At 41.6% G+C, this 21,992-nt stretch overlaps 1 protein-coding gene across 1 annotated transcript; it reads right to left on the bottom strand.

The window, feature by feature from the left end:
* Window positions 1-1,008: 1,008 nt before the first annotated feature.
* On the bottom strand, window positions 1,009-16,407 carry LOC118561431. Its single transcript, XM_036133522.1, has 5 exons — window positions 16,166-16,407; window positions 15,756-16,073; window positions 6,433-6,468; window positions 1,636-1,950; window positions 1,009-1,543 (listed from the first exon to the last, which is right to left on the bottom strand). Exons 1-5 carry the CDS (start codon window positions 16,206-16,208, stop codon window positions 1,308-1,310), a joined length of 948 nt encoding a protein of 315 aa, XP_035989415.1. The 5' UTR covers window positions 16,209-16,407; the 3' UTR covers window positions 1,009-1,307.
* Between the last annotated feature and the right edge of the window lie 5,585 nt (window positions 16,408-21,992).

Raw genomic sequence — 21,992 nt, 5'->3', positions numbered from 1 at the left:
GAGAACAGAAATACAGTCGGCTGCTTTGTTTGTTCCTGCAAAATAAAATCTCTCCTGTTGCACCATCAGAAAATACAGAAAATTCTGATCAAACGTTGGATGCAAGTTTATTTTTTTTAACTAATTACCACAGATTGAGCTGTTTTCAGTCTGATCAGCTCTGAGTTCAGGGTCTGAACTGTTTCTCTCCCTGATGAAGATCACAGGTGCTTCCTGGACTGATTCTCTCAGCTCAGCCGATGCTTGTAACTGTCATTGTGTTATTAAAGTGAAAAGCCACAGCTAACAGTGTGAAGGCTGCAGAGAACAAACCCACACAGCTGCTGAAACGGAAGTCTGATTGGCTGTCAGCAGTTTGTTCTGCCCTAATAACCACTGAGAACAGATTCATATCTGCTGCTCAACAAACTCATCATCTATCCTCTGCCTCTGTGGTTTGTTTGTGCTTCCTGTAAACATGATGTGTTTTTATTTAAATTAACGTTACAGCTAAATAATTGTAAGGTGAAGGCCTCAGTAGTTCATTTCCAGAACCATCATCATTAATCCTCATTGTTCTCCTGCTGAATCCCTCTGACTCCCTGAGCTCCAGCTGATGAAACTACTTCAGCTCCTGATGAACACGGCCCTCATGAAGCCAACATTCAGACTTCAGTCCTGATTATCAAACCTCTGGATGCTTGTTTTTAGCAGCAGGAGCTTCAAAGCAGCTCTCTCTGCTGTTTGTTCATGTGTGGAAACAACAGTGTCATCAGCGTAGAGGTTTACATTCTCACCATGAGGAGATTCAGACAAAAACTAAATGATCAGAGAACAACCAGTTGAACCTGCTGGTAAACCCTTTACTGATACTTTACATAGATTTGTTGATCAGACATGTTTATGCAGGAAGAAAGTTGTTTATTCTTGTTTGATTAAATTCACATAATTTAAATGTTGTAAAATAGAGAAATTGTGTACGGAGCCCCTAAAGGGACATTGAAGGGAAAAAAATACTTTGTGGTGCGCACCACAAAGTACTTTTCCCCTTCAATGTCCCTTTAGGGGCTCCGTACACAACAGGGATATATTTGAGTTTATTAAAACACTGAATGTGCAGAACCTACAAAATTCTGTGTTTACACTGTATGAAAAATTCAAAATAAGAAGAAATCATTGACAAAAACGAAGCAAAATGAAACCAAGCTTTACTTTCTCCACTCTATCCTTAATAACATTGTGAATACTGATGAAAGTGATAAATGTGATAAATTGCAGAGATGTGATGGTGCTGAAAGCTGGAGAGAAAGCAGAGAGTCAGCGTGTGTTCAGGTGGTGGACGGTCCCTGGTTTGTGAGCATCATCAGCAGAGAGAGTCCACAGCAGTACACCAGACTCTTGACTATCAGCACTGTGTAGAGCAGGCAGAGCAGCTTCACCCTGCACTCAGACTGGAAGGACACTGGCAGCTTCACTGGCAGCTGAGGAGGGACAGAAGCTGCTGCTGGATCAGGACCTGGAGGTGCTGCTGATGGTGGAGACCTTGTTGTTGGAGCTGGAAGTCCTGGAAGAAAAGAAGTCCAGCAGTTCAGTCATAGTGTGAAATGACCAACATTTAACTGAATCTCTGCTGAACTCGTGTTCTGCCTTTTATACCTTGGAGCTGGGTTTGGTTTATAACTTTGCCAGTTTCATGCTGAACTTCACAGATGTATTCATAATCATAGAGAGCATCATCATTAACCAGCCTGATGCTGGCAGAACTTCTTGACCCGCTGAGCTTCTTTTCTTTCTCCTCAGCAGGGATCGGCTTCTCCTGTTTGCTGTTCTGCTCCTGTCTTTTCCAGGAGATCTGGACCAGAGGAGGAAACATGCTGGAGGCCAGACACATCAGAGCCGTCTTTCCCTCTTCAGCAGCTTCTGTTTTCACCGGACACACAGTCACCTCAGGCTTCTTCACCGGTTTTTTACCTGAAGACAGCAGCAACAAGCAGCACAGACACAGAGTCAGCAGCTTCCAGCTCTGGTCCTTGAAATTACAGAGCTGGAAAAAGTATTTACAGATTTGTTCAGGGTCGTTTGACATGAAATTTAAATGTTTCGGATCACCAAAGTACCATAAAGCATTTCTTCAAAACCATTTTGTGCATCTAATAAAACCTGTTGCCTCATTTATGTTGCATCATTTCAATATATATAAATTGAAGGGAGTGAAAGGTTTAATCTAATAATATTTTTATTTTATTTTTACCTGAAGAGCTTTATGTATATAACGGATTTATACTTGATATTTCTGTATTTTTGAAAGACCCAGGGTCTTTCTCCATGCAGAAAGACCCAGGAGTACACCCCTGGGTCTTTCTGCATGGAGTTTGCATGTTCTCCCTGTGCATGCGTGGGTTCTCTCTGGGTACTCCGGCTTCCTCCCACAGACCAAAAACATGACTGTTAGGTTAATTGGCTTCTCTAAATTGTCCTTAGGTGTGAGTGTGTGCGTGAATGGTTGTTTGTCCTGTCTGTATCTGTGTTGCCCTGCGACAGACTGGCGACCTGTCCAGGGTGTACCCCGCCTCTCGCCCAGTGAACGCTGGAGATTGGCACCAACAACCCCCGTGACCCCATGAGGGATAAAGCGGTTCGGAAAATGGATGGATGGATGGATGGATGGATTTCTGTATTTTTAACATTCTGTAAATCTTCTCAACTATGGTTTATATAAACAAACAATCAACAATCTTTATTTTCATTTTGCAGCCAAATTACAATTTTGGTGAGACATCAGCTCTAAATGCACAAAACACACAGATAGTAATCAAACTCATCCATGGGGAAACAAAGAATAACCTTTTCTAGAGAAAACCCTCAGAAAGGCAAAACCACAATGTGAAACAAGTCAAATTTAAAGTTAAGCTGTACAACAGAAGGAGGAACCTATAACTGATAGAATGGAGTATTCAGATAATGAAATGTTACAGTTTAAAATGAAGCTGAAGCGCAAGTTCAATCGAAGAAACTCATCGCCTGCCTCCATTCAATCAGAGGCCGATACGCCTCTGATGTGAGCCAATCCGCTACGAACCGCACCTCCATGAAGCCAATCAGCATCCCGCGCTCATCTTAAAAGCAACTTCAAATCCACGTCTCAGCCTGCTAACCAGCAAGCGCAAACAGCTTCGCATCATGTCAGATTACGAATCAAATGTCCGATCCAACCCACCCCCAACCCTTTTCTCCACCATCATAGCTGAGTTCATCTAGCTTCCAAGACGTTCCTCCATCCTCAACCCATCAGAGTGTTTTCTCCCTTCAGTCTTCATCACTCCCTATCACCCCGTTATTGGTCCGGCAGAAGACCACCATGTTGGGCCCGGTTCTGCCAGAGGTTTCTTCCCAAAGGGGAGTTTTTCCTCTCCACAGTCGCTTCAAGCTTGCTCATCATGGACAGTTCATGCAAACCTGTGTTTATCAAGTTGGACATCTATCTTAAACAGATCACCATATGGACTGAACAAACTTCTTCTATCTCCACTCCACCACCAGTTTCAGACCTGGGGGGAACATCCCTGTTCTCATACATTTACTTATGCATATTAAAGTATAATTCAGCATTAATGTTCCTGCCGAGGTCTGAGCGCCAAAGACTTAAAATATTGTGTCAATAAAATCCTTCTAATTGCCATTTCTTTCTCTGAGTTTTTCAGATTGAAATAAAAGAACAGCGGCAGTCGATTCCCAGAGCAATATTAAAAAAAACTCTGCAATTTGCACGAATGGACCAGACAGACACCTCCTGAGAGGCTATAAGTGTGCAAATAGGCATCAGCAGGTGATTTAATTTCTGATTAAATTTCTTAATCAGATAAAGAATCTGTGGAACCAGCAGCATGTTTGTTAACATGTAACAGATTATAAACTGGGCGGGTGGTTTATTTTATTCCCAGTAAGGGACGATAGCCCTCACGGCTTTAGGAAAAGGAAATGTTTATGTTTTTAAGTCTTATCGTTTTTGATTTAATGATTCTGAATTGTTTACCTGATGAAAGTGGGACAAACAGAACACTGTCCAGGGATCTGTGGCGATATGTGGCATTGTTTTTTTTTTTTATCATGCCATAATATTCATTATTTCTTTTAACTTTTTTTCAGCTTTTTTTAAGTCAGTTAAACTAACACACTTAACTAAACATTTTAATATCAGGTTAAGATAAACTGAGAAAATCCAAAAAACTGTTTGAAGGGGAAGATTTAATTTATTATAAATGGATTATTTTAAGGGCTGCACAGTGGTGCACTTCTTTCATGTGCTGGGTTCTCTCCGGCTTCCTCCCACAGTCCAAAAACATGACTGTTGGGTTAATTGGCTTCTCTAAATTCTCCTTAGGTGTGAGTGTGTGTGAGAATGGTTGTTTGTCCTGTCTGTCTCTGTGTTGCCCTGCGAAAGACTGGCGACCTGTCCAGGGTGAACCCAATGAACGTTGGAGATAGGCACCAGCAACCCCCGCGACCCCATGAGGGATTAAGCGGGTCAGAAGATGGATGGATGGATTATTTTAGTAAAAGACCTCAAACAGCAACACGTCATGTCCCAATTCATCTTGGAGGTCCCAGAGGAACCCAGAACAACATCTTAAGCTCTGCAGGCCTCACTGCCTCAGTTAAGGTCAGAGGTCACGATTCAACAATAGGACAGAGAGACTGAACCAAAACGGCCTGACTGGTAAAGATTGATAACTAGAAACATACTGACCCAAAAGAACAAAAGGGCCCATTTCACATTAACCAAAAAACATCCTGGTTTCTAAAATATCCTGTGCACTGATGAGACAAAGGTTGAACATTTAGGAACCTGGGCGTCTCTTTATCTGGTGTAAAACTGACAGCATTTCAGAACCAGAACATCAGACCTCCAGTCAAACACGGTGCTGGTGGTGTGATGGTCTGGGACTGCTTTGATGCTTTAAGACCTGGACGACTTGCTGGAACTGATAGAACAATAATCCCAAAAAAGACCAGAAAGTCCATCTCTGAATGCTTAAAAAATAAAATATTTAATAATAAATCATGAGAATTAATAAATCTACAGTTATGGCCTAGTCAAAGCCTTGACTTAAATAGGATTGAGGTTCTGTGCTGTGACCCTACAGGGCCGTTAATTATAGAAAACCCTTCAATGCGTCTGAATTAAAACAGTTCTTCAAAGCAGAGCGGGTCCAAACTCCTCCACAGTGACGTTAAAGACTCAGAACCAGATATCAAAAAAACTCGATGGTGGAACAACCGGTTATTGTGTTTATGGAGTAAAAAGTTATTATAAATAAACAATAACTTAAAACACTTGTTCGTTTATTTTTCGTATTACTTTTTATTTCAGATTAAAATGTATTTGATCTGAGAGTAAAAGTAAATAAAAAAGAAGAGATCTGTTAGGCGCTCATTTTCAGCAACACGTATTTTATCTGATCACTAAACTACTCATCAGTCCAGAACAAAGTTCTCTCCAGAAGTTGGACCCATCTCCAGAGAACCTCAGGGGAACATCACCGTTATATTCATTTTGATCCATTTAATTAATCATCTTTAATGATTTCTACTTGCAGGCCGGCGGGGAGCTGGTGCCTCTCACAATCCACCATCATTAAATAGATAAACAGTTATATCAAATATCACGCTGTGTTTTATTTCCTTACTTAACTTAAAAAAATTAATCCTTCTTGGGGCTCCAGGTTATATTTTATAAATTATTTTTTACAAAGTATATATATATATCTTTCACTTTCATCGTCTGTTGCCTCAAAAGTTATCCTTCCTTTGTTTTCTCAAAACCATCAGATCTGACCAATTTTAAATAAATAAACCTTAAATCCTTTTAGCATCAGGATTAGAAGTAAAAAAAAAGTTTAGTTTTACAGAAATGTTTTTAGTCTAATGAAAGTAAAGGTCCCCGTAAATCCTGAAGTAGCAGAGAGGGATTTAAACACCTTTTTCATTTCTATAATGAAACAATAAATGTTGGTTCTTACCTACAAAGAGTTTTGTTCCTGAACCGAAGATGGATTCATATCACAGTGAGAATGACTGCTACAAAAACCTTTCTGCTGTTTTTCAGTCTGATTATCTTCAGTTTTTCTCTCTCAGCTTCATGTAACACTGAGTTTTAGCTGTTAGTAAATGTTTAAAGAAGATTTTACAGTAATTAGACTTTAATTAACGATTTTAGAAGATATTATAGGGTCAGAGTTACTCAAGGTTTTCAGTGTCTAATATTTGTTAAAATAGAAAAAAGTTTATTGCTAATCGTTCAGAGACATTTTACATGTTTTTCCCAAATTATTTATATGTTTATGGTGAATTTTCTCTTACTGATAAAAACAAACATATAAATCCTAAAGCAGCAGAAAGTGACTTTAAACACATTTTAACTTCAATAATGAAACAATAAATGTTGGTTCTTACCTACAAACAGCTTGGTTCCAGAACCAAAGAGGTATTCTTCCCACAGTGAGAAGGACTGATACAAAAACCTTTCTGCTGTTTTTCAGTCTGATTATCTTCAGTTTTTCTCTCTCAGCTTCATGTAACACTGAGTTTTAGCTGTTAGTAAATGTTTAAAGAAGATTTTACCCTAATTAGACTTTTATCAACAATATTAGCAGATATTACAGGATCAGAGTTACTGAAGATTTTCAGTGTTTAATATTTCTGAAATTATAAAAATAGTATTTTATTAAATAGTTCAGAGACTTATTTTTACATATTTCTCCTAAATTCTTGATCTTTTCATGGTGAATTCTCTCCTAATGATAAAAACTAACATGTAAATCCTGAAGCAGCAGAAAGTGACTTTAAACACATGTGAACTTGTCCAATCAAACAATAAATGTTGGTTCTTACCTGTTCCATCCAGCTGCTTCCAGAAGCACAGATGGTAGCAGTATCCTCCACACAGGGACAAAGACTGCTACCAGAAGCCGTCTGCTGCTGAATGGCTCGGCTGAGGAGAAGCAGTCCAGATGATGAAGCAGGATCAGCTTTCAGCTCCATCATGTCTTTCTCTAATGTTCACATCAACATGACCGTCTCTTCTTCTCTTTTCTTTCAGCCACACTAGCAGCATGGTTCTGATGCTGATGTCAGTCAGTGGCTCGCTCCACTACTTTAGTCCACATGGACTGGATCTGGGAGTTAGTTCACATCTTCATGTTGTCCTTAGGATCAAGTGGAGGAAAGTTTGCTGCTTCTTCATGACTGGATGCAGATGTAAAAAGTGTCTGAATGAGAAGCAAGCAGTGGTGGAACATGAGCTCATGTTCAGGAGATCAGAGCTGAACTGTCTTGGAGAAGTTGCTCTGAGCTCCTGTCTGGATCCTTGGCAGAACATCAGAAATGTGCTCTGAAGGTCCAAAGTAGGAGTGAAGGAAGCTCTGCAGACATCCTGGATGAAGCCTCTCATCTATGCCAGTGTGTTTCCTTCTTTGTTGGCATGTTGTCTGGCTGAAAGTCTTCAGTGTGTTCAGTCTGAGCTGCAGCTGCTGAAATCTCCTGAGATCATGAATGCTGCTTGGTGGTCTGTGGTTTCCTGGAAGCTGAAGGTGTCATGAAGCAGAGAGAGAGCTGCGTCTGAGTTGGGAATCTAAATACATCAGGAAAACAGAGCTGGACTCACAGGAAGTAAAATCCCTTTTGGGGAATGATGTAGCTGCAGTGTGCCTGTAGCTGGAGGACAGTGTTGGACATGTTAGAGGACAGCTCACTAAATAAAACACAACAGTCACTGTTTATTGCCAACGCAGCAGTCTGAAAGGAGCAGGTTGTAGAAACAACTTTCAGAGTAGCAGTTTATGTCTAAGGATGCTTCACAGTGGATACAGACTGAGTAAATGGCAACAGTAGGTCCTGTAATGCCTTTATGAAGGAAGACAACTCAGCTAAACACACAGCCAGCAATACAATCCGTAGTGAAAGATATTGTTAGTAGCAGCAACATCTTCAACGAGTTTGTCCTGGAGAGAAGCAGAATTGCATCAATAATGTAGAGAAAATAGGATGTTATTGGCAGCTATAACGCATCTGATTTTCCCCAATCATGTAGGAGAGGCAGCTAAACATAGAAACACTGGAATGTGATGGACCAAGCAGTAATGAGAGTCAGGCACAGGTGTATATCCACAAAACAGGTTGTTTTATTTAACCCACAAAAAAGATAAAATGTAACAAGTACAGAAATGGATCCCGAAAAGAGGTCAAAGGAGCACAAACTAATCAAAATAACTGGTAACAGTATTGAACTAACTCAAACAAACTGACCTGCCTTAATGAGACAAAGGAGAACTTAAATAGTGGCCGATCAGTCTACAAGAGAATCACATGGGGCAAAACATACACAAGCCTGACTAAACCGAATGACACAAAACCTCAATTCCCCCCATAGCACTGACGTGGTATGGACCAAATCAACTCAGCCCCTTGGTCACCTGCTGATTCCTCAGCCAAGGGACTGGAGCAACTGAAAAACTCAAACAGAATATAAATTAAACATAACAAAGTCATAACAAAACAGGGTAAACCAAAATGTCCACACAGATTTTGAATTACATTGTATTTCCAAGAGAGGTTGTCCAAAGGCAAGGCAAATTTATTTGTATAGCACAAGACCACCTCTCTCTGGTGCGTCTTTGGAGGGGAGAATTTACTGGGGCAGGAGTAGCTGAATCCTCATCACTTGATGGATCAGTGACATTTTCAGTCTGAGGTTGCCCACTTCTCCACCATCAGATTCACAGTCAGACATGCTCTGTAGCAATGCTAAAGCCTCCTGAGCGCTGATCTTTCGTTACTGCTTTGATTGTGCCATTGGGTCTGGTTATAACTTTCAGCTCCATGTTGGCAGTTAAACAGCTTGGTGGAACCGAGGTCTTTTCCCGTCAATGAACTCCACTTCCTGCATAAAGGTTTTGAAGGAATGACACTCAAAACAGATACTATACTTTAACATATTTAAACAAGGCAGATGGATGTGTACAGCTTCAGTACTAGACTATCATACATAAGTCAATACAGGAAACGGACAGCCCCGATCATCACTTATGTAACCATTATATAAAACAAAGTTTTCACACCCTGGAAGTGGGTATAACATATGACATCAGTGACGAGGCTGACTCCTTCTCCATAATTAGTCCATGATGTCAATTCTAAGTATGTCAACTCAGTCCCCCCCCCCCCCCGCACAAAGTACCAAAAAAGGCACAGCACAACAAAAGCAGTTCCATTAAATCACCTGAAAAAATCAAGGGAAGCATGCTTGAATCCCATGAACAATTCACAATTCAACATTAGCATATATTTTAGCATTTATTACAATTTAGGGTTCAACTAATTATATAACGCCTGTTTTAGGTTCCTATGCCCACAGTATTTTAGTTTTAAATTAGACTAGGTAAGCTACACCTATTCACTAACTTGGCTGAATCCCTCTACTCTTCCCTGACTCCCAAAAGGCTCCTACCTGGTCCTCTACTCAACAATTCATCATTACAAACATTCATCACTTACAAACTTACAAACTCAAGAGTACCAATACTGGGCGTTGCAGGTTAGGTTGGGCCTGTCTCCACCAGAAAACACCTTCCCATCTAAGAGATTTCAGGCCAAACTGAGCCAGAAGACTACAAATTGAATCTGAAAATTACCATTAACAAGTATTTTAAGGCTTTTTAGTGCCAATTAGATCCTGGTTATTCCTAAGTCATAGCAAAAAGATTGCATACACCATAGCTCTTGACGTGTGGATCTAAAGCAGACTGTTCCCATTCTTTATCATACAATCATACTGATCAAAATAAATAAAATCACATTATGATTGTCATAACTATTAATCTGGCCTCTGGTAATAAAGTAAAAAATCTTGGTGTTATTTTTGACCAAGACATGTCATTTAAATCCCATATTAAACAGGTTTCCAGAGTTTCCTTTTTTCACCTCCGGAATATCGCCAAAATTAGAAACATTCTGTCCAGGAGTGATGCTGAAAAACTGGTCCATGCATTTGTTACTTCAAGGCTGGACTATTGTAATTCTTTACTATCAGGAAGTCCACAAAATGCAGTTCAAAGCCTTCAGCTGATCCAAAATGCTGCAGCAAGAGTTCTGATGAAAATCAACAAGAGGGATCATATTTCTCCAATTTTAGCTTCCCTTCATTGGCTTCCTGTTAAATCAAGAATAGAATTTAAAATTCTTCTTCTAACGTATAAAGCCCTTAATAATCAAGCTCCATCATATATCAGAGCTCTGATTACCCCGTATGTTCCTAACAGAGCACTTCGCTCTCAGACCGCAGGTCTGCTGGTGGTTCCTAGAGTCTCTAAAAGTAGAATGGGAGGCAGATCCTTTAGCTATCAGGCTCCTCTTCTGTGGAACCAACTCCCAGTTTTGGTCCGTGAGGCAGACACCCTGTCTACTTTTAAGACTAGGCTTAAAACTTTTCTTTTTGACAAAAATTATAACTAGTGACTCATGTTACTCTCAGCTACCTTTATAGTTTTACTGCTATAGGCTTAGGTTACTGGAGTATATCAGGATCTAATTTTCTCACTATATTGAGTTCTACTGTTCTTCAATTATGCATTATGTGTTGTCATTTCTGCTTTAACTTTCTGTTCTCTCTCTTTTCTCTTCATAGTAGGTACACCTGGTCTGGCGTTCTGTTAACTGTGACATCATCCAGAGAAGACGGCTCACCCGCTACTACCATCTAATGTAGAACAGATTACTAGATCAATGTGTGCTTCTGTGCTTTTTTGTTTCTCTTGTTGTGTCTCTGTTCTGTCTTCTGTAACCCCAGTCGGTCGAGGCAGATGACCGTTCATACTGAGCCCGGTTCTGCCGGAGGTTTTTTTTTCCCGTTAATGGGTGGTTTTTCTTCCCACTGTCGCTTCATGCTTGCTCAGTATGAGGGATTGCAGCAAAGCCATGTACAATGCAGATGACTCTTCCTGTGGCTCTACGGTTCCCCAGGAGTGAATGCTGCTTGTCGGGACTTTGATGCAATCAACTGGTTTCCTTATATAGGACATTTTTGACCAATCTGTATAATCTGACCCAATCTGTATAATATGATTGAACTTGACTTTGTAAAGTGCCTTGAGATGACATGTTTCATGATTTGGCGCTATATAAATAAAATTGAATTGAATTGAATAACACATAAAATTTAATAGGATCATGTAATTCAGTGGACGAGGACAGTTGGATGACATAAAATAGTGATATAAGGTAACCAGGTCAGTGCATCAAGGAGGCAACATGAAGAAAGTATTTCAGCCATGGTCAGAGCATATGGCAAAAATGTATGTAATCGCGCATAAACAGTTGGCTTAAGATTCTTCTAGTGTCTCTACTTCTCAGTGTGTTTGTGCATGGATCCAGTCAGGACAAACCTTGTGACTATAAAGCAAAGAATGTTTCTTTCTGTTGCTTCTTCTTTGGGCATCCCCAGCACACCCCAAAGAGTTTAAAGTCAATGTTCGGCTTTCACTTAATCCATGTGGGTCGACCACGTCTTCTCTGCTGTGTCCCACCTGGTCCTTCGTGCCTTGGCCATCGAAACACGTTCACCACCTGTGGTGAGTTTAGAATTGCTTCAAACCAGAGCAGCGTGGGTCCTGGGTGTCTCCACACCCCCTCTGTGTGAAATGTCTCTCCCCATCATCTTCTTGGAGCAGCTACGTTTATGCCTTCTCCCAGACTGAATCATGAAGCAGAGTAGTTAGCTCAGGATGTAATGATTTCAGTACTTTTGCTGGGCTGATCATCCACCCTACACAACTGCCCAAATTCTGCCAAGTCCTCAATCAGCCTTCATCTGATCCACCTGTCTCCAGCTGTATTTAATCAGCCTTCTGTCCAAGCAAAAGTGCCAGAACGTCTTGTGCCACCTCGGTGAGACTATCCAGCATTCTCTATTATCTGCCTGCCTGTTTGTTGCCCGACCTGATCTGTTTTTTTGTCTCTGAGTCTGCCTAACCCCTTTCAAGCTCTGTTGCCTGTCTGGACACCCACCGATCAGCCCGTGGTCCTCTGCATCAGCCTGGACTCATCCTGGACCTCTGAATCTGGACTGCCTGCCTGTTGCCCGACCCCGATCTGTTTGTGAGTAACCGCATCTGACTAACCCCTGTGAGCCTCTGAACTCAGCCGGACTAAGGACCTGGACTGGACCCGACCCGCTCTGGATCCTTCTCTGGACCCTCTCTGGACTTCTAACCCCTCGGCTCCTTCCCCGGACCCCCGTTTCTCTCCCCCGCTTCCTCGTTACTAGCCGGCGCTCGGATTACCCGACTCTCCAGGTTAGTGCCTACTCCTCTGTCCATCATACGCCAGCATTTCCTGGTCATTAACCAGCTGCTCTGCCTCCAGGGTTCCTGCAGACGTGAGCCGCTCGGGTTGCCGTGCTACCGCCATTAAATAAACACTTGAAAGCGTCACTGACCTTGTCTTGGTTGTTTACTGGGTCCAGTCTCGGTTCCTTACACAGGACAGTACATCATGTCCTGTTAAGTGTCCTGCTATCAATTCTCAGTTATGCCAAGATGCATGCTGATGGATTTCCATATTCAAATGTTCTTTCATTTAGGGTCTAGGGCTACGTTCACACTGCAACCTGAAATGACCCAATTTCGTTTTTTTTGCCCATATGCGACCTGGATCTGATCTTTTCATGACAGTCTGAACAACACAGATCGGATTTTTTCAAATGCGACCTAGGCCACTTGGATATTTGGTCCTGAATCCGATACGTATCTGATCTTTTCAAATGCAAGCTGTGTCTGTACGGCCGGGTCGCATTCATCCGACCTGTACGTCACCAATACTCGACAAACGTCAATATTCTGCATCCTGCTATGCAGAAACGGGAAGAAAGACAACACCCATAGCGGACTATAATGAGAAGAGCAGTCAATGGAGGGAAAGCTCCGGTTAGAAAATAAATGAATGACCGCAAAATGCGCACCAGCATTATAATCCATGTTTACTTCCGCAAACACTGAGGATGCTTGCTACGTGTGATGTCATCGCGTCCTCGAGTGCGCATGCGGGACACTTAGGTTGAACGCATTCAGTTCACACAGGAGATCACATACAAGTCGCATATACTTGGAAATGTGAACGACCACGCAAAAAAATCTGATTTCACAAAAAACAAATCGGAATTGAGCATTAAGACCTTCAGTGTGAACGTAGCCTTAGAGTATGCTGTAGCTGAGTTCTCCAAAACACAAACCTATCCAGGTTACATTTCAGAAACCATTCATGTCAAGTCCACCTGTAAAGTAAAGCATTTTTGCAAAGACCTTTTGAAAATGTTATCCATACCAGAGTCTCCAATGTAGGGTGCCATTGCTGTTCTAATCAACCTTCACCCAACAGTTGCTTCTTCAAGGTTTTTTCCACTTATTAGCACGTTCTGCATGTCCTGCAATCGTTCTGCCATCCTGACCAGATCCAAAATTTTCCAGATAACATAATTGTCAGGGTCTGATCTGTTGAACCTGAATTCAGCCACGCACAGAGCCACATTTAAGAGTTTTATTGAAAAATGATGCGTTCTGGGTGACAAGTACCAGAAGGCAGTAACTGACTGCAGCTAGAGGATGGTGGAACCAAGGTAGGCGGACGTGAAGGAGCCAAGGCAGGCGGGGAAACCAACGACGAGGGCAGGCTGGTGCAACGTGGGTAGGCAGAAGGTAAAATGACGAAGACGTTCCGGCGGGGAAGAGCAGACTGAAGAGGGTTTATGTAGATTGGTGGACAGGTGGATTGAGTAACCTTAATTAGAGGCGGCAGGTGGCAGTGATCTGGGCTGAATGTGAGATGGAAAAAGACAGGGAAACTGTCCAGAGCAAAAGATGTACCATGACAGCACCCTCTCCTCAAGGTCGGATTCTAGATGACCTCAGAAGAAAAACCACAAGTCCAAATATCCAAAAGATAAAACAACCTAGACAGGGTGGGCGGAGGGAGGCTCAGGATGTGGGGCTAGAATCCAACTAAAAACAACCCAAACAGGGCGAAAGGAGTTAGGCCTGGGATGGTGGACCAGAATCGAAACAAAGAACAGTTCAGGTGGTCTGGTTACATGTCTTTCGATGGATGTATTGTCCATAAGTGGTGTTTCAAATAGGCGACCTTAAGGGGCTAGTGTTGAGAACTGACATATTTGACCATATTAGCATATAGAATTAGATTACCTTGTCTAAGGTAAATTAGAATATTGTGCACATAGGAATCTAATACAGCCTGGACTTTATTAATTTAGCCCAAAATTGTAGACAAATGCCAAACATATGATTTTGTCTGTTGAAAGTGATTTGTGTAGAATTCATGTAATTATTGTCAAGTGTCCCAGCACATAATGCATTAAAGGCCCATACCATGATTATTACTGTTGAAGATTCATTACATAGATAATATATTATCTTGCAATCAAAAGATGGAAATGTTGATGGAATTATTAAAACTTGAGGTATTAAAATCATCTCTGACCTATCTTCTTCAAAACATGTCAGAGCTGTACTCTGGGAGAAGACGGCTTCACTCAACCCTGGTTAATCAAAGTCAAAGCTTGCGTATTTCCTATGTGAGACTGTAAATGTCTGGGTTTGAGATGTTTGTCTTACGTCTGCTCTGGTCAGCTGATATAGTAGAGAAGAAAATAGTGTGAGAAGAAAATAGACAGATTCAGGGTAGACCTCTGCTCTGGTTCTCATTAAAGAGCTGCAACTTGATTGAATCACCGTTTCCTTTTATTAAAAAAGTACCCGGGGAATTAGTGATCCTTATTTCCCATAACAACTGCCTGCTAGAAACAGCTGATTTAGTCCAGATTTGCTGCAGTTAAGTCAGGTATATGCAAAGTATGAGGCTTCTCCTGTATTTTCAAAGCCATTTTCATGTGATTTTGCAGTGTTTACTTTGAAAAAGAAAATGTTTAGGAGTGGCTAGGGATAGGCACCTTTCACATTTGAACTGATAGAGAAGCGAAACCTGCTACCTTGGAATCGATACCGGTACTTGATGGTACCTATTTATGGTACTTTTGTGTGATTATGTAGAAATAAATGTTAGTTTACTTATAAAATCTCAAGTTTTTTAAATTTAACGTATTCATTTTTCAATATATAAACTTGTTTACATATTGAAAAAACATATTATTTATGTTCCTCATTTTTTTTTAACTTAAACCTTGTTCACTCTAGTAAGCTTGATTTATTCCCAGCTTATGTACGTAGAATGTCAAGATGAGGAAAATTAGGTCTCAGCTGCTGGGGCCTTTAAAATGTGACTGATTCACCACAGGGTTAACAGCTTAAATTTGATAATGAGATGGGGGCTTGGGTCAAATAGGGTCTAAGTCAGTAGGCTGATTCAACTTCAGCTTTGTTAACAAGTTGGTTTGTCACTAACAAAACCATGAAGTTTAAATTATTTGAATTAATTTGATTTACGATTCAGGAGAAGATTGTGATTTGTTAAACTTTGAAATATCATAAATTAAAAGTTTGGAGTCACCTTTTTGAATTCAGTGGCTTACGTAAATGTTCAAAGTTTTATAACTAGAACTCAGTGCATCTCTCATTTCTCTGGTCTCAGATGGAGGTGAAGTCAGGGAGCCTGGCCTGTGGTTTTCTGCTCTCTTCTCTCACAAACACAGTCTGACATCTGTTCACTTGGAGGTTTTTGTTCAGGTTTCAGGGATAATTTCTCACTGTGGGAGCCAGACTTCACACAGCTGCAGTAGTAGGAGGCTTTATGATCGAGTTTAATTGTGTTTATTTTCAATGCACAGCCCATCGGATTTCTCTCTGATGAGAAATCATCCTTCTGGGGATGATTGTACTGTTTTAAGATTTCACAGGTACTCTTAGAATAACGAAAAATAATCTTAAATGTTTCTGATTCTTTCTTCTGGTACCAATACGCATAATCACCATCACACTGATCAGTTGCTCCACAGCTGAAGGACACACTCTCATCTTTTTTCCTGGTCAGAGATAGATCCTCCTGAAGCAGCTGTGTTGCCATGGCAGTCAGCGCTGTAGAGACACAGACAGACAGGTGAAGGTTAGTGTGACAGTGGTGGCTCCAGGTGGGCTTTGCTGGCTCCTGATTGGCTGCAAACACTCACCTGAACACAGACAGCAGAGAGCAGCAGCTGGGAGGAAAAGCATTTTGTGCAGTGGTGTTTCCTCTGGTGAACCTGGGGAGAAGTGGCGCTCTGATGCAGCTGAGGCCAAACAAGGACGAGCTGTGAGATCAGACGAGGGCCACGTGGTTTCTAGCAGCTCCTCAGAGCTCCCATCAGCCCCTGCAGCCCACAGATCACACTGCTGCTGCTGATTGGCTGCTCAGCTCAAGCTGCTGGCTGCTTTCATCGTCTCAGAAAATACATTTAATTTATAGTTTTTACAGACGGAGTGCTTCACAAGAAAGGGCAAATTGAACAAAATAGACAGCAACGTAAAATACAGAAAATAACACACAATACTATCAGAAAAGTAAAAATTTAACTAAAAACATCTTGGAATAAAAATACCTTTAGCAACTTTTAAAAGAGTGTAAACTCCATAGGAAGATAGTGCATCCCACAGTCAGGGCGACAAAGCTTGGAAAGATCAGAGCACGTATTCACAAACATTCTCATGTAGCTTCTATTTTAGCCTTTAGTGATTGTTTAGTGATTCAGCAACTATCTGAATCACTAAGAGTGATTCAGATATTTGCTGAGAGCTACTCTGAGTAAGGATTTATTTTCATCTTAGTGAGGAGGTGTTGATAACCCCGTTACTAGGTGTTATTCTGTTCTCTAAGAGTTGTGATCGGTTTATACAAGAAACAAACCAAAAAGCAACACAAACGTGCTCCTAGTAATCAGTGGAGAAAAATTAACCACCTATATTAAGAAATCTGCGATAGACTGCCGATTTGTCAGGTTGTACCTCGCCTCTCGCTCATTGAAAGCTGGAGATAGGCACCAGCACCCCTCATGACCCCAACAGGGATAAGCGTGTCGGAAAAAAAGATGGATGGATTAAGAAATGTTTGACACGATGATGAAACTTAGAAAAAAATTATATAATTGTCCCACAGCATCAAAATGTTTGAACAGACCTCATTTACCTCCACATCATTATTTTTATTTTCTCATTGTTTTGTTTACTCGCAGTGCTGAGGGCTGTTTCACAAAACCAAGATAACGGATTAAACCGGGATTGACTCGGTTTCACAGATAAGTTACCATGGCAATTCATTCTGTGCAGCTAGCCTGCTCCAGGCTAACAGCCAGGCTTAGTTAATCCTGGTCAGAATCCAGTGTGTTTTATCAGCGATTCCATTTCCTTATCTGTGTTGTAACACAAAGTGATCAATGCTTCTGTTTCTCTGCTTTTACACACCAGCCTGGATGGTGAGAAGCACTGTAGATATCAAAAACCCAGAGAGGAATGTGGTATAACTGACCTCCAAGACTTATTGAATAAGGAAACGGTGAAGTGGTCAAGTTCCAGCACTTTACTGAGAAACAGAGCAGAGATCACATAGATCTCTGCTCTATGTGATCTATCAGTGATTCCATCGCTGATAGAAGTAATCACACCCAACGGTCCGGCTGCAGCCTGTCTGCCCTGATTCTGACTCCTCTCTGCTCTCACCTCTCACTAATACCTGACTGCAGCCTTGCTGTGAGAAAAAACAAAGACAGTCATGTCCTATTCATTGTACCACACAGCAAATGCACCAACATTGGCCTCGGCAATCAGCAGACAGTGGAGCTGAGAAGCAGTTCTCGTGCCTCCAGTGCTCACATGTCCAGAGGCGTCAGGTTATAGGGACTTTAGGATAATAATCCAATAACAAGGAGATGGCATCACACCAGCAAATTTCTAGATGACTGATACCATCATGTACAATACAGAAAATATTGTCTCACCTCTTTTACATCTTCTTTCTGTGTATATGGTGTATATTATTGTGCTTTATCTTGTCTAGAGTGTGTATTTATGCATACATATTTTTTTCTGCAACTTTTTCCAATTATTTTAACATGTTTATTGTTCATTTTAGAGTCTGTAAATGATATTGAAATTCCTCTGTGCTTTATTATTTATATTTTTTCACTTTTTAATCATGATTATTCAATATTTTTCCTTTTATTTATTTATCCTCAATAGAAAGTGTTACCAGAAAGACACCTTTAACCGTCGGAGTGAGTCTCTGTCTCAAGTGGAGGAGCTTAAGTATCTTAGTGTCTTGTTTACATATGATCATAGGATCAATCGAGATTAACAAAGAAAACAACCATCACCTACCTCAATGATTACCGTCCTGTTGCTCTGACTCCTGTCTTCATGAAGAGCTTCAAGAGGATCTCCCTAAAGTAAATCAAGGACTCCATCCCTGCTGGCCTGGACAGGCTGCAGTTTGGCTACAGAGAAAAGTTCTTCACAGAGTATCGTTAGCACTGCACTCAGTTCTGACTCACCTGCAGTGTCCCAACACCGATGTTAGGATGCTCTTAATGGACTTAAGCTCAGCATTCAGCACCGTGCCGCCAGACATGCTGGCTCTGAAGCTCCACAACCAGGGATAATCTCCACAACTTTGATCCCGGATCAGTGGCTTCCTCACCAACAGACCCAGGTGGTGATAGGGAACATCTGCTCCACTGATCCTCAGGAACACCACAGGGCTGTGTCCTAAGCCCAGATCACTTCTCTGTTCACCCAGGACTGCTCTGCTGGCCACCCTACAGACAAAATAGTTAAGAATGCGGACAAAACCACTCTGGTGGGTCTGTGATGTCATCCTCAATCTGACACAGTGGAGCTCCAGGAACAACCTGATCCTGAACATCAGTCAGACCAAGGAGGTGATAACAAACTACAGGAGGAGGTGGAGCGCGTGGACAGCATCAGGTTCCTGTGCATTCACATCTCCTCCAATCTCTCCTGGATGGTAAACACCTCCCACCTGGTGAGGAAGGCCCAACAACGGCTCTTCATCCTCAGGAAACTGAAAAGGTCTGGACTTTACACTAAACTGCTAACAAACCTTTACATTGCTACCATAGAAACTATTTTATGTCTCAGAATAACTGTGTGGTATTGGAGCTGCACAGCGCAGGAGAGGAAGGACTTACCACGGGTGGTGAGGACAGCGCAGGGGATTGTGGGATGCCGTCTACAAGATCTGGACACAGTTTATGCTGCACAAGTCCAGAGAAGGGCCAGACACATTGCCACAGAGCCCACCCATCTGGGCAATTCACTGCTTGACCCACTCCCCTGCTGGGAGGCTGGTGGTCGGTTACATATTACAATCATACTATTGTTGATGCCGATTTGGACACTAATTTCTCAGGAATGTCTGCTTGCACAGTTCTGTATATAAAGGCTTAAGATAACTGCAGAGAATTTACTGCAGGCATGAGTGGATCATTAAAGGAGCATTAACCTGCAACATTAACTTTGTTAACATGTTGGTTTGTCGATAATAAAACCAGGAAATGTAAATTATTTGAGTTATTTTGATTCATGATTTAGCAGGAGTTTGTGATTTTGTTTTATTAGAAATAGCATAAAATAAAAGTTTGGACTCAATTTTGTCATTCAATGCATTTTCCTTATTTTTCTGACTTTCTACGTTGCAGAAACATAGTCAAGACGTAATATATGACATAAAACAAAGGAATTATATGTCAAAAACCAAATTGTGAAATAATTACAAAATATCTTGTAAGTTTTAGCTTTCTGTAAATACCCCCTCTTTGTTTTGATTCCTTTGGTCGATAAACTTCATGAGATTGTCTTGAAGGGGTTCTGAGATGTAATAATAAAAATGAAGACAAACCACTGAGTGAGATCAAATGTTTGACTGGTTGCGTACAATAAAGTTATACAGTTTTAAAACTGATGAAATAAATCCGAAAGCTTCTGGAGCCCAGTATATCTCTGAGATGGAGTCAGGGAGCCTGGGCTGTGGTTTTCTGCTCTCTTCTCTCACAAACACAGTCAGACATCTGTTCACCTGGAGGTTTTTGTTCAGGTTTCAGGGATCATTTCTCACTGTGGGAGCCAGACTTCCAACAGCTGCAGTAGTAGGAGGCTTTATGGTCGAGTTTAATTGTATTTATTTTCAATGCACAGCCCATTGGATGTCTCTCTGATGAGAAATCATCCTTCTGGGGATGATTGTACTGCTCCAAGATTTGGCACGTACCCTTAGAATACCGAAAAATAATCTTGAATGTTTCTGAATCTTTCTTCTGGTACCAGTATGTATATTGATCATAACCACACTGATCAGTTGCTCCACAGCTGAAGGAGACACTCTGACCTTCTCTCCTGGTCAGAGATAGATCCTCCTGAAGCAGCTGTGCTGCCATGGCAGTCAGCGCTGTAGAGACACAGACAGACAGGTGAAGGTTAGTGTGACAGTGTTGGCTCCAGGTGGGCTTTGCTGGCTCCTGATTGGCTGCAAACACTCACCTGAACACAGACAGCAGAGAGCAGCAGCTGGGAGGAAAAGCATTTTGTGCAGTGGTGTTTCCTCTGGTGAACCTGGGGAGAAGTGGCGCTCTGATGCAGCTGAGGCCAAACATGGACGAGCTGTGAGATCAGACGAGGACCACGTGGTTTCTAGCAGCTCCTTAGAGCTCCCATCAGCCCCTGCAGCCCACAGATCACACTGCTGCTGCTGATTGGCTGCTCAGCTCAGGCTGCTGGCTGCTTTCATTGTCTTTATCTTAAAAGGTTATTAAGTAAAAGTTTATTTATACAGCATGTTTTAACAGACAGTTCTTCAGATAGGCAGTGCATTCCACAGCTTGGAAAGATCAGCCTCCTAGAGTTCTGGATGTTAAAGTTGTGATTTGATGACCTGAGACTACAGGAAGACTGCATCTGATGCTCTGAAAGTGAAGAACAAAAGCTTAAAATCACACTTAAACCTGATTAGCAGCCACTCTAGTTGGTTAGACAGGTTCCTCTGTATGAGCGAACCGGTCACTGCAGAGTTTTTGACAACCTGAAGACAAGCAACAACAAACAAGTAAATACACAATGATAATCCCATCAGGATGATTCAGGTATGATTCAGGAGATGAAACCATAAATTATCTGAAGTTTACTCTTAAGTTTTAAGATGTTCCTCAAATGAAAAAGCAGGTTCCTTCTATCTCTTTGAATGGTGCTCCAGAGAAAAAGCTGAATCAGAAATAACCCAATGAAGCCAAACAGCAGATTGTCCTGTGCCAGATGCTGAATTTAGAGGCTGTCTCGTCTTGTGGTTTCACAAATGAAATCTTAATTTTCAAATGTGTTTTTATCTGTTCAGGATGGATTAATCCAGCTCAGGATGGATGTTTCTAAGCCTTTTAAAGTGTAATTCAACCCATGTAAAAGCATATTCCTCCCCCAGACAAAGTTGAAAAAGGTCCAGCAAAGGGGGTGGGGATTCATGGGTAAGGAGGAGGGCGAGGGGGGGGGGGGTGCAGCAGCTAGCTTGATTTTCCATCGAGAGTGGCAGTTACAGCACAGTTGTTAGCACTAGTGGTGAGGAAAGCACAGGTGATTGTAGGATACCATCTACAAGATCTGGACACGGTTTATGCTGCACGAGTCCAGAGAAGGGCCAGAGTCATTGGAGATGGAGGATTTTCACCCCCCTCGTCCCCGGAGGTTCAGGGAGGCTTTGTGGAGCCCAGCAAGCCAGAGCCTGATCAGTCTGAGCCGCTGGCTCAAGGTGCTGACTCAGCAATGCCGAAGCTCTTACTGCCGAGGCAGTGAAGGATCTATCCAACCGTATATTATCATCCAATAGGCCCTAATTTGTCAAAATATTGACCAGGATTTGTAGACAGTTCTATGAGATAACCATGTTAGCAGTTTATTGACAAAAATGTTAATTTTAAGGTGAGTTACGCTTTAAATTGTACACCAGAGATGATCTAATGTAAT

This window comes from Fundulus heteroclitus, unplaced genomic scaffold, assembly GCF_011125445.2.
Source record: "Fundulus heteroclitus isolate FHET01 unplaced genomic scaffold, MU-UCD_Fhet_4.1 scaffold_63, whole genome shotgun sequence".
In the NCBI taxonomy this organism is placed as follows: domain Eukaryota; kingdom Metazoa; phylum Chordata; class Actinopteri; order Cyprinodontiformes; family Fundulidae; genus Fundulus; species Fundulus heteroclitus.
Note: the sequence above shows the minus strand (reverse complement) of the source record. Positions and strands in the feature narration are given on the sequence as shown.

Bases quoted from the DNA above. Each gene is read 5' to 3' on its own strand.
- LOC118561431 (XM_036133522.1), bottom strand. From the start codon at position 16,208: ATGCTTTTCCTCCCAGCTGCTGCTCTCTGCTGTCTGTGTTCAG. The intron at 6,469-15,755 runs GCTCCCACAGTG...CACTGTGGGAAG, and splicing joins CTGCAGCTGTGTGAAGTCTG to AATACCTCTTTGGTTCTGGA. The intron at 1,951-6,432 runs GTAAGAACCAAC...TGCTGTCTTCAG, and splicing joins TGGAACCAAGCTGTTTGTAG to GTAAAAAACCGGTGAAGAAG.